A 12920-nucleotide genomic window follows, 5' to 3' on the forward strand; every position below is an offset into this window, starting at 1 on the left:
AGCCGCCTGTCGTTTAGATGTAGCCCTGACGCACGCCGAGCCTTCGTGGCAAGCTATTTGCCATCAATATGAAATAGCTGTGCGATATCTTACCCAAAACCTTAGAGAATACACAGAAGGTCTAGCTAGACACGTCAGATGTTGTCACCACTGTATCCGCGTCCCCTTGAGGGCGCTGCATTCGTGGTATTTCTTGCTCGAGGATGCTCGCGAAAGCTTTGGCCCAAAGGATTACACTGTAAAGCGATTCGTCCCCGTAGAACGTGTCTGCGCTAGTAGAGCTCCTTTGCAATCCCAAGTCTACTAAACCCATCCTCATATCCATGTTTGACCTGACTATGCGTGTATACCAGAGATGTATAAGCTGCACCGATACCTGATGCCGGTTTTGCGCCCAGAGGTGAATCTAAGTTAACGCATTCTCTACGGGGGATCCTCCGGATGATCCTAGTACCTCCCTGATCCTTAATAATCCTACTAGAGTCCGTGGGTGATGCTATGGTACTTCTGGAAGGGCTCACCAAGACTCCGTCGCTGGTGAATTCGGGGTTCGCAGTTGTGGATTAACAGACGTGCAGGGCTCGGTCAGAGATTCGTTGTTGCCATCTCCAGCGTAAGTGACCAGAGGCAGTGCCACACAGGGCTCGTTTTAAGGTGATATAGGCTCCATGGATACCCCTGACAATACCCAGCTCACAGTGTCATCTGTAGCGACTGGGATCGAAGAAGATAATGTTGAACTGCCCGGCAGTTCGGTACCTGCGGCAGTCCCCGAGAACAAGCGGATTTGATGTGCGGGGTTCGCCCCTTAGCCTAACATGGAACAATACTTTTCCAGTGCTCGAAGTGCTGTTATCGAAGAATTTTCCATATCCGCCTTGTGAAGTCTGACTAGTTGACGTTTGGCCATTACTGGGAACGGAGAGGTCTATCCCAAGAGCTGGAGAGCCTGCTACCGGCTCTGGGGCTAGACGCATCAATTCATTCCTAGTGCTTTGGCAATCGGGTATTAGACCGAGTTGACGAATGTTATCCTAAGGTCGGCAATGGGATTGAAATAAGGCGAAAGGCAAGCCTTGGGGGTTGAGCAGGTGGCAATCAAAGTAGATGCATCTTCTGGGCGCTAGAGAAGCCCAGTCGTTGGAGATCTGCTCCAGTATTCAGCCTCGTCCCGTATAATACAATAGAAAGAACCCGGACGTGGGAGGGCCTTGCATTATTCCATACTTGTAATGGTCTCGATACTGCTCAAGCCTAGGGGCCCGGCGGCTTGGACCCCTGGCCCTGAACATGTTGGTCTCGATGAGCCCACCATCCTCCGCCACGGACCCCGGGGCATGGGTGGGACCTGAATGAACTGAGCGAGACTCGATGCCCTCCGCCCGAGAAGGTGGATGGAACCCGCCACGACGGGGTTCAACGGGCTGATCAAGTGTATGTGAAACGCTACCAGAGACTCCGTGCTCAGATCTGCCCCCTAGCTTGTGATATTGCGCCCGTTCTATACCATATTGGAAAATATGTAATTCGTTGGAGTCGCTAGCGGCCGGGCTATCGCGAAGGCGATGGAGAACTGGTTTCCTTAGGGACTCGCTGTTTTAGTGGAAGAATATCTAATTACGTAGTCAGGAATCTTACCAGGAATCGGGGGGATATACACAGATACGCTTTGAGTCAACCTTTTACAATCTTGGCGAGCTCGGGCGCCGAGCTTCCCTAGGCTGGAGTTGTGGGGAGCGGCCGAGAGTTACACCCTCATAGGAGAGGCGCCAGCGCACGGGAATTCGGTAAGCTTCCTAGAGCCTGGCTCCAAGGCGATGGATAAGTCGACACCATGGGAATAAGGGTTCCCTATAGCTAGCCGGGAGGGAATTGTCGAGGAAGAATATGGGGGGTTGTTGTCGGGCCGAGCTGGAACGTGTCAAGTACATGGGCGTTTGGAATAAAAAGGGGCAGAAGTGAGTGGCAGGGCGGGAATCTGGGAGAAAAGTTGGTATCGAGAAGATTGAGCGAAGAAGAGGAGCCTGCCGTGGCTACATCGGATAAAAACTGTATGGCTTCCTACCTAGTAAGCAGGAGGAGTCAGTATTAAGTGGGTAGGCAGCCGTAGTACTGTACCTGGTACTTTCTGCCCACCAAAGGAAAAGGACGTAGGTGGATGTCCGGTATGATATCTTGTTAGTCTGTCCTCAAACGCCAAATATTGGTACGTAGTGAATGTCATAGTCCCATGCTCAGAACGCAGGACATTTGCGCTGGAAAAGCCTGGACAGTATTGAAAGTAATGGCAACATCGCCATTATCGCAAAGAGTCGATCCGCCCTTCCAGTTTCTGTTTTGCCAAACGTTCAAGATGGGATTCCGGGTTGCCTCCTGGTCTCTCAAGCTGTCTAAAACCACACGTCCGCACGACTTGTTATTTGGAATGCCGAGATCTGGTGTTCTGGAGTATACATGTTGTCAAATCCGTCTACAATTACCATTCCATGTTTTTGGCACATTCTGCAAGGGTGGGGGAACTGTCGACTATGAGTTTCCAAGCACTTTCTTCGTGTCCTCCTCCTTGCCTAGGAGCCCTAGGTTTCGTATTTGGTTTGCGCTCGGCGCATCTTCTTGCGGGGACGCCGCGCCGCGGCGGTTATACGCTGCCTGCATAGCCACAGCTCGCGCATGCTATTGTGGATGTCAGCAACTTGACCTGCTCAACTGCCCGGCACCTTCATGCTCATTCTCGATCGCGCGGTGGCTGCTACGAACCTCCTTCTTGTGATGCAAACATTCGTAATAGTCCTCCAGAGCTAAGGCGCATTTCTTCTTGCCAGAGTCGTCCTCGGCCGAGGTGTTGACGACGTAGCAGCCAAGAACTTCCTGCCAAAAGGGAAAGCAACGGCCAACGCCTGTGGACACACTTTGGTCAGCATTGGTGATCTTCGCGCTCCGGTGGGTAATCGGGTTGTTCTCAGCATTCTGTTTCACTTACCGCCGTACATTCCATATCCGGACGCCATGATGTGACAGAATGCGTGATTGCTGCAATGCCTTCGGCCGTTGTAGTTGGTAGACGTGAGGTGGTTGTCAATCTGCCCGACCTCAATTGAAGCCCCCATGCTTCTAAGGGGGGATCAGTTGCTATCCACCGGCTAATACCCGGTTCCCGGGTTTGATCCCCCCCCCGCCAAACACCTAGAAGAGTCCGACAGCAATTGATCCGGGGCGATGACATATTACCCCGGTTATTACATACATTCCGTGTCGTTCATGCCAATCGTTTGGTGACAGGTGGAATGATGCATCGACCGCCTTCGAGGTCACCCGAGACTCCTACGACGGGATATTGAACTTCACTCATGCTGGGCCTGCCGCACCTTTATGAGCCGCTGGTGCATCTTGCACTTTCGTGGTAGTTGTACAAACTGTAAGCCTGGAGGTTGACCCCTAATTGCTCGAAACCTGAAGACTGAATGGTCCGTCTCGCCGCTCTAGGTACAGTACAGTACAGTACAGAGGACCACGCCGGTTAGAACCACCGAACCCACGTAATTTGACGCACGGCCCCAAGTTCCTGCGATTATGGGATTGCTCCTGTCACCCGCGAAGGTGGTGTTACTCGCCGTGAACTTTGCGTCCCGTACCGACATTGAGAGTCTCCACCATCTTGCGGCAAGGTACGATGATGTCTTGGGCAGCGAGCTACTGCTGCGCATATTGCTCACCTATCTCCCCGAGACGACTACTCCATCTGTCTATGTCGACTTTGTGCAGCAAATCGGCGGAGATGGCTTGAAGCCTGAAGACCACCCGGGGCCAAACCTTGACACTACCGGCGTCGATGACCTATCCGAGGACCGAGCGATTCGAAAGACCCGGAAACTTCGACTTCTGGAATTGTCTGGCTCCAGAGAATCATCAGCGGAAAAGGACGACCTTGTCACTCAATTCTTGTTTAAGCGCGCCTGCAGAATGGATGCAGAAGCTGGAATGCTTAACCATCTGGCGGAGCTACTTACACCTTTCGCTGATCGATCCCCTATCAGGACATGGATGGTCTCTACAGTAGTCCCTCTCTCAAGAAGGAATATTGAATATTACGTGGAAGACGTTCCGTATCCCCTGGCTACCTTCCAACAGCTATCTGACTGCGCTGCTGTTGAATACCTTCTGTCGCAAACTGGCATCTCGGAAGAAAAGTATGATGGAATATCTAGGGATTTAAGAGGGATTCTGAGTCCATGGATATACGACAGTGCAAGATGGGTTATCAATGACGACCTTCCCGAACAATCCGTCGAGGGAAGTGGGCCGCCAAATGTGAAATGTGCTGGATGGGAGCAGGCATTGAAATGGCTGGTTTTGCAAGCATCGAACACATGGAAAGTCGCAGTCGAAGCTGTGGATCACTGGGGCGGACCCCGGGATGTGCAGTTTATTGACGGTGTCGCTCTTGAGTTAGGAGGGTGTCAACTCCAGTACCTGGACCGGACATTTACTAGGGCAGTTCTGGCTTCGGCGTACTCGATATCAGAACCGACGCTAGAGGCTCTTGATGGGGCGTATCGGATCATGTGTAAAGCCAGATGTCTGCTGGACTTGCCTGACCTCTCATCGATCGAAGGGGCGGTCGAAAGGTTGCCAGAAATTCCACGTTTCGACTTGGCCGATCCCGGTGGCTCAAGGCCTGCGCTTACCTTTTTGAGGAATGACCTGCTTCATGAGTCAAATCTCTTGACTTGCCCAACTGAGAGCGCAATCAACCGCTTAACAGCCATTATCCTAAGCGCCTATGTCCTCACCAACATGGGGTTACCTTGCACAATGAGAAGAGCTGGAGAACTGGCACTCTTGCAAGATGAGCGAGAGCAGAGAGGAGAGCTAGTGAAACTCATACGCCTTGCTTCAAACCATGCAAAGAGGAATAGCGATGACCACTGGTCCTGTATTCGACGCGAGATCCTCTGGCTGCAAAATTGGGGAGCCAGCTTCACTGAGGGTCGGTCTGACGGTCGCGGGAGCGGGATTCTGGGGACGATCTCAAGGCATGACATTGAGACTGAACTTCTCAAAGCAATGCTATCACAAGCTCGTAGGCTTTCTCTCTCGGTGGATGCGTATCGATACTGACACAACGAAGGCTATGATCTAGTGAAGACTTTATACCAGGACCCAAGCGAGATGCCCCTGCCGGCCGAAAGAGCACGGGATGCGGTGTACCAGGCTGCTTTGGATGCGTTCGACAACGCATCCAACCCTAATAGAACAAAAGGAGGCCTCCGAAAGTGCAACGACATGTAAGCTCTCTACAAAAGGGGTTGAATTACGAATTGTCGCTGACGTATAGAAGAATTCATGCACTCCCAAAACTAGTGCCCAAATCGTTTGATACTACGAAACAGGTTGAGTCTCTTCTGGCCGCGGCACACTCCCTCAGCAGCTACAGGCTGGTCCTCAAGCAAGGAGAACCTTTTAGTCCCGTTGTTCTCCGGGTACACTCTGACCCTGTCTCTATCATTGACAGGGTTCTTGAGCAGAACAATGGCGCCTATACACGTCTCCAAGAGTTCTTGGAAATAGGCATCAATATGGTTGTTGCCGGATTCTTGACTCGGAACACGCGGGGAAACCCCCCAGTCACTGCCGAGGAACAAGACGTGGCCATGGAGGAAGCAGAGAAGCGAATCGTGGCCTTTTGCATCTACTCAGCATTGAGGGAGGACGATTTTGAGACGGCTTACTCATATGTCGTGAGTCGCTTAGGGAGCTCCGATCAGGTAGGGGATAATTGGTCGTGGAAAGCTGCACTTAGGGCTGGCGAATACGTTCGTACACCGAAGACACAGCAACCAACACACCTCGGCACTTCGAGCGGCAATTTAGAAGTTCGCCATCTAGAGCAGCGGTTGGAATGTCTAGCGACAGCGCTCCGTGTCGCTCCAGCGGCTCAACTCCAGACAGTGCTTGAAGGTTTCCGCCACTGCGAAGAGCAGTTAGATTCCGCAATCACTGAGGAGGTAGCAAAAGAAGCGGCATGGGACGCAGCTGGTGATGTGCGGGGTGTGCCAGGTTCATATGACGCACTAACTCCAGATAATGCTTACCCTCCTCGCAATATCACTGCCTCTGCGACGGCGCGACAGGTAGAAGAAACACCCATGTCGCTTTTCGATCTATCACGGGCTACGGCGAGGGTTGCACAACGAAACCTGACGTCCTTGTCTAGTCTTCATGGTTTAGCTAATGGGACCGAGCAATCTCAGGCCCCTGCTGAGGACATGGGAGGAGGGCAACGACCGAGAAGGAGGGATCAGTTGCGAGAAGCGGCAACAGGAACCCTAGTCTCCGGTGTGGGTTGGTTGATTGGCGCAAATGTTAGCCGTGATGGGCCGACGTTAACTTAGGTGAAGCAAGAATTAAAAAAAAACCGTTGGTCTCCATAATGTGAATCCATAATCTGGACTTGTCTATGACACCGATGATGCGACAGTGAAGGAACATCTAGTACGCACCATTGGAAGGGTCAGCCTTTCATCCTATGTGGCCCTGGTTGGTCGGCCATCATGTCTGGACATAAATGGCCGGGAATGAGAGCGTTCTAGATTATTCCTGACATGAGCGTCTGTCGCCCCAGGATTTATACGTAGAGCTTTGTCGGTGATGGCCTTTGAGGACGGCGGTAGCAACCCACTTGTGAGCTAGGTATAAGTATAGCATGGCTAGCGGTGGGAACGTGAAACCGATAGATACTCAGAGAGGAAATCTGGTGCCGACGGAGCTGAGGCACGTGGGATGCAGGCAACGCTCTAGGCACGAATAACGCTGGAAATCTGAGGCGGAAATCTTGTTACGAGTACAACCTTGCGCCATTTGGAATTCCAAGACTGGGGGCAAGCTGTCCCGCTATTGTGGGTGGCATTGCGATATGACTAGGGGACTCTGCAGCGGTATTCGGCTCGATCTAGTTTCCTGACTGATCTCATGTCAATCGCAGTACGCTTCACATATCCAGAACACCTACTAGTAGTTGCTAGATTCGAGTTCCGACGTTCCGGCAACACTGGGAGATCTCACCCATTCGCCCAGATTTGCGCACATGCCCCACGGGGCCGTAATGAGAGCGATATATTGGGCTGATAGCGACAAGCTTGTGTTTTACGGCGCCAGAGCTTTTTGATATGCGAAACAATTACGGACAAGTCGATATGGCGTAGTTGTAACGAATTAAGATGTTGCTAGGTGCTCATCGGCGGTTAATGGACGAATGTACCAAATGGTCGAAATTGATGCCATGTTCCCTCCAGACCCGTGCGGAAAGACATAGTATCTTGTGGTAGTTGCGAAAAGGCCTGTGGAGCAAGTACATGAGATTGAAGAAATGTTGGTGTTCGGCAAGCGTTGCGTCTCATATATCGATGTTTGTCACTCGTGGAATGTCGAATATGAGGGGGTTAGGGAGAGGCGCTGAGGTGTGTTGAAGTTCGTTCCACGTTTGGGCTGCCGCATGATGTGACGAGTTTGATGATGGGACTTTTGATTCTGCAAAGATCCGGAGGCTGCCACAATCGTCCATACGCAACCTATGTCGCAACTCTGACCAGAAACGTAGCAAACTGGCGACGGCCGAATACCCTCGCCCTATTTTGTTTCCCTTTCCCTGAACCGTGACGAGTCGCACTAAACTCCAGAAGAAATTCGGGCCTGACGGCGTGCCAAGGTGCGTGGAAACCTCCATAATAAGACATGATGAACAAAGTTGACAGATGAAAGAGGAATACGTAAGAGCCAAGATTAGTCAAGGGCCTCCCACCATGGGATGGGGGGATGCGTCGAGCAGTCTTTCAACTCATTGCCTGATCGGGGCCTAAAAAGATTAGTGACATGGTAGGTATGAGATTTAGTAGCAGCCCGAACCTCCGTATGGGTCGCGTGCCTCAGGCCGGGAAGCAGAATCGCTGTAGCCAGCACCGGCAGGGGGCTCGCGAGATCGGGGATCACGCTCCGCAGGACGATCGTAGCGGTCTCGCTCGTAACCACCAGGGGCGCCTCGGGATCCATAGCGATCACGATCGTCACGCCCACCGTACCGGTCTCGACCGCCATAGCCATCATCACGGTCCCGGCGGTCATAGCCACGGTCATAGTCACGGCCATATCCTCCCGCACGGTCGTCGTAGCGCCTATCATCTCGATATCCGCGTTCGTATCCGCGTTCGTATCCGCGATCATCATACCGCCGCTCATATCCATGGCCGCGATCATGGCTGCGGTAGCGGTAAGGGTCGTCGCGACCATAGCCACCACTGCCACCACCGCCACCGCCACCACGGCGACGATCGTCGTAGCGAGGACGGGGTTCTAAAGAAGAATAAGTCCATGTATCGAAAGGGATCATAGTTTGAATGTATACGCACCTCGCTTTGGTGGACCAAAATACTTGCCAGGGGTGGGAGTGCGTGGACGAGCTCGGCGTGCCTTCTCAATGCTTAGAGTGCGACCTTCGATCTGCTCACCTTGCAGTCCTTCCTTGGCGGCCTCCGCTTGGTCGGAAGTGACCATCTTGACGAAACCGAAGCCACGCGACTCTTTGCTATGAGGGTCTCGCATGATCTGGCACTTCTCCACATCTCCATACTTCTCAAACATTTTGGAGATCTCAGCCTCGGACAAACGAGGGTGAATTCCAGTGACAAAGAGATTGGAGCCGGGGTTCACAGCACCGTCGTCGTCATCATCCTTCGAGCCGGAAGTATGCTTGAGGCCGCTGAGGGGAATATCACATTAGCTACATTTCTAGTTGAGTTGGCAGCGATGGTAATAGGGAGCTCACTTGTCTGCGTTGCCGTTGGGTGAGGCGGACCGACGACGGGGGCCATCGTTGTCGTCACGCGCCGGACGAGGTGAAGCGCTCCTGTTATCGCGCTCGTACCGGGGAGCTTCATCTGTAATTGGGGAGACGTTAAACTTGTTTTTAGCTATTTTGAGACAAACATGGAAGCGCGCCAGGAGGTAGGCATTCAATGGGCGAACGCAGATTTCCAATCTTGGAAAACGGGCCACAGGCCACAAGCAACCCACAAGGTGTGGTCGAGGTCACATACCTTCGTAGCGGTCGCCGTTAGCGTCTTCGTAGTCCATCGCAGTTGTCGCCATGGTGGGCTACGTGGATGGCAACGATAGATGTGTGCCAGAGATGAAGGTTGATGGGGCAATGTCGTGATGTGGACAATGTGAGGCTGGGAGAAAGGGAGAGAGAAAAACGGGCAACAAACAGCCTTTCAGTGCACCTGGCAGTTGCATGCAACTAAGGTACGCTGGGGGGCAGCAGGGGGGAAACGCCGAAGATTAGGCGGAGAATTAAGATTTCCGGGCCGCGCTCTATCACAAGTGGCTTGGTCATGAATTTCGCTGTGTCAGCCTGAAACTACCTATCTATTACTGAGTACTTACTACTCGTACGAAGGTTGCGGCCAAAAAAGCCTTATTCCATGTGGTACCTGGCCTACTATCAATTTTAAGCTCGTTTCTTATGTTCAAGGCTGTTAGTGGGTTAGGTACTAAATGCAATAAGACTTTTGGCCGCAACCTTCGTATCTACGAATAGTAATAAGTACTGCGTACGTACGTACGTGCATATACTTCTACGTATTGGACAGCCGAACCTCATTTCAAAGTCCCCGAGGTTACCCCCTGTATCCGTACGAGTACTAAGCAGCACTTAGGATAAGGTATATACTAATCTACTACTAGTACGTACGAGTACTCACCTTACCTACCTAGCAGGAGGGCCCGATTTCTGGTGACGGCTTGGCAAGGGATGTTGGCGCTGAGACTATCGTGTGACTAGGCTAACATCGTGTCGGCTGCTTCTGACACCTTATGGAAGGCTTGTTGATCAATATTGGAGCTTCATAACGGTTGCCTTCAAAAGCCCTACGATTGCAAGACCTTATGACCCTCAAGACTGTTAGGGGTCCCAAGACCGTCAAGGCTTGTAAGACGACTTGACCTTTTCTAACAGCTTCTTAGTACCTGGTGTCCTTACTGGTGCCATATGCCCTTGTAGGCGCTGCCCCTGCCCCTATACCTGCCGTATAAAGGTGCCCCTGCCGTACGAAGATGCTGCTGCTGTATGAAGATGCTGTTGAATTCCTCCCTTCTAGTTACTCATCTGCCTCTCTTATCATCACCGTCATCATCACCGTCATCACCCGCAGGCCCGTAGCTATTAGTGTAGCTACGGCTTGCTGTAGCTATTAGTATAGCTATAACTTGGCTACGAGTGTAGCTACGCTGATGGCCTACGTAGATGGCCTGTGTGTGCCTTTGGCTATGTGTGCCTTTGGCTAAATGTGCCTGTGACTGCGCGTGTGCCTGTGACTATCTGTAGCCTAAGACTAGATGTGGCCTGAGACTGCGTGTGTAGCCTGAGACTGTATATAACCTAAGACTGTGTTCGCTCCGTAAGGTTATAGTAGCCTAGCCGCTGTTATAGTAAAAAGACTAGTCCGTACGGAGACGTTTTTAGAAAACCGGAAATCTTTTAATCTCGAAAACCGTCACTAAATTAAAGGCCTTACAGGATAAAATCGGTCACCCAGGGTCAACTCTGTCGATACTGTCTTGCAGCCGGTGACTGATCAACAAGCCCTTGCCAAGCCGTCACCAGAAACCGGGCCCTCCTGCTAGGTACTTACTCAGTAGGTAAGTACTACCTAGTAGGTAGTACTTACTATACTATTACACAAGCGACCCCCGTTTTTAGAAATGGCGGAAAGTTGCTAGATAGGCTCTTGATAGAGCATAGATTCTTCTCTAAACAATGTAAATATTCTTATAAGTCGGGGAAGATTTTAATACCCTTTAAATACCCCTTAAACACCCTATCCAGGCTTCTTAATTGTCTCTAGGAAAGGGCTTCGCCACGTAAGAGTACCTGTGTATTATTAGTAGTACCTGTGAGTTCACTCGGTGTCGCCGTACGAGAGCTGGTTTGGACGGGGTTGAGCTTTCGTTATAATATACGAATAAATGCATTGCCCAGTACTCGCGGTGATAGCATTGCTGAATTTTTAACAGCTCTACTGATAGTCCGCCCCTGGGCAGTGCTCGTCTAATAACGAATACGAGTGACAGTATTGCGCATGAAGAGTGGGTTGTATGTAATATGTGACAGCCCCTACTAGTAGTACTGTTGCATCGCAAGAAAATGCACACTGGTTTATCGTAGTTGGCCTTCGGCTGAGTACCTAAGACATCCCAATTCGAATGAAAGGGTGTTGTACGAAGTACTACTATTACGTGTGCTGTTTGAACTGGTTGGCGCAGCCTTTCAGGCTCTTCTCTTGTGTTTTACATTGATTGTTATTGTATTACCTAAGGTAGGTAAGGTTCAGTAGCAGGCCATTGTACACAGTCGAGGTCATCGCTGTACACAGTTGGGACAGTGGGAAATCACACTGATATGCGGTGACCGGATTCGACAAGCCATTTGCACCTCAAGTGCTGGAATTCATCGTGCTAATTTGAAGTTAACGGAGTTCGTGGGAATTACTGTGTCTGCCCATGTCAGATGAACCGTGACGGCGTCCCCAGTATTGGAACAAGTTCTATCCCAGCTACACCCCACCGCGGACGGGTGTCTTGGGATGTATGGAGTATGCGGGGTCTGTAATGATTGCCCTGGATACTTTCGTAGTTGTAGGTAAGGACATGATTGAATCAACATCCACGGGATTGTTTACCAGACGTCCTCAGGATTAACTTCGTGGGTCTCCCCGTCATCCCTGATGTGCTGTAGCTTCTTGTCCCTCCTCATTGGTTTTCGCATGTCAAATGCATCCTCGCTCCCCTTGCTGGGATCCATGGCATGGTCACCGTAGTAGTCTTTAACGACTCGGAAGACACTGTACCCCATGTTTTTGTAGAATGTTATTGCCCTTTCGTTGCTTCGTCGGACGAAGAGGTCGACAAACCAAGCCTCGTTTGCGTCAGCTGCAGCCTCGAGCTGCTCGGTAAGAATTTTGCCAATCCCTAGTCTTCGTGCCTCGGGGGCAACCGTGAGAGCGGTGATATGTGCGTGCCATGGCAGATAGTGCTCCGAGAATTTGTATGCGTCGGGGGATGACTCGACCTTGCCCATTACTACCGGCTCCTGGTTAGCGGAAGCACTCCGTGGTGGCCAATCTCGTTGCAGCTTGAACACACTGTAACCAACAATATTTCCATTCATGTCTTCGCATACTTGGAAAAGGGATGGCCACTTGGCATAATACTGAAGGTAGAAGTTCAACTCATACGTCTCCGTCAACGGATCCAAGTTGCACTTGGAGAACTTGTTGACATCATCCGGGTGAAAGCGTCGGAAAGTCGCCATGATGTACCCGGTGGATTTGACCGACGATTTTGAATGCGGTGGAGAGAAAGAGTCGAAACCAGTCGAGTACCAGTCTATCTTTTGCAAGACGGATACTATGTATTTGTGTGGGTTGCACCACCGTGTTCTCTGCGCTGAAGAAGTGGAATGCCGAACATGATTGAGGGACGTGAGAGTCTGGACCCACATGGGCGCTACCTTGAACAGGACTCAAATACGGATACTTACCTCCTACCTAAGGTACCAGTAGGTACCTTAGGTAGTAGCAGATGGCTCACCTCAACTTCTAAGGTCTTTGGAGCTATTCCTTGGGTGCCAATTTGCCCACCACATCTAGTGCTTCTAGTCGGTCTTATTTTCATTTCTCAGTACAGCGCTTGACCTTGCAGTGATAGGACGTGGCTTATCATACTGGCGACAGCACGACAACTCTTGATAGCGAATCGACTGATCGCTGGGAGCTCGCTCCCTGGGACACAATGTCCTCACCCCGAACGCCCCGACACTCGCGGCACTCGTCCGGTGTCGACGCCTATCCCGAGTCCCCCCAGGCAAG

The 12920-nt window shown here is 51.4% G+C and overlaps 2 protein-coding genes across 2 annotated transcripts; both read right to left on the reverse strand.

Annotated features, from left to right (window-relative positions):
- Positions 1–7885: 7885 nt before the first annotated feature.
- Positions 7886–9141, reverse strand: ACO1O0_003432 (RNA recognition motif domain-containing protein; the record flags this gene model as incomplete). The annotated part of the gene is made up of 4 exons (XM_083192886.1): positions 7886–8346; positions 8403–8752; positions 8819–8930; positions 9090–9141. 4 exons carry the CDS (start codon positions 9139–9141, stop codon positions 7886–7888), a joined length of 975 nt encoding a protein of 324 aa, XP_083051943.1.
- A 2587-nt stretch (positions 9142–11728) lies between these two features.
- Positions 11729–12364, reverse strand: naa20 (GNAT family N-acetyltransferase; the record flags this gene model as incomplete). Its single annotated transcript, XM_083192887.1, has 1 exon — positions 11729–12364. One exon carries the CDS (start codon positions 12362–12364, stop codon positions 11729–11731), a length of 636 nt encoding a protein of 211 aa, XP_083051944.1.
- Between the last annotated feature and the right edge of the window lie 556 nt (positions 12365–12920).

Source organism: Amphichorda felina, assembly GCF_050947745.1.
Source record: "Amphichorda felina strain 45539 chromosome Unknown scaffold_3, whole genome shotgun sequence".
In the NCBI taxonomy this organism is placed as follows: Eukaryota; Fungi; Ascomycota; class Sordariomycetes; order Hypocreales; family Bionectriaceae; genus Amphichorda; species Amphichorda felina.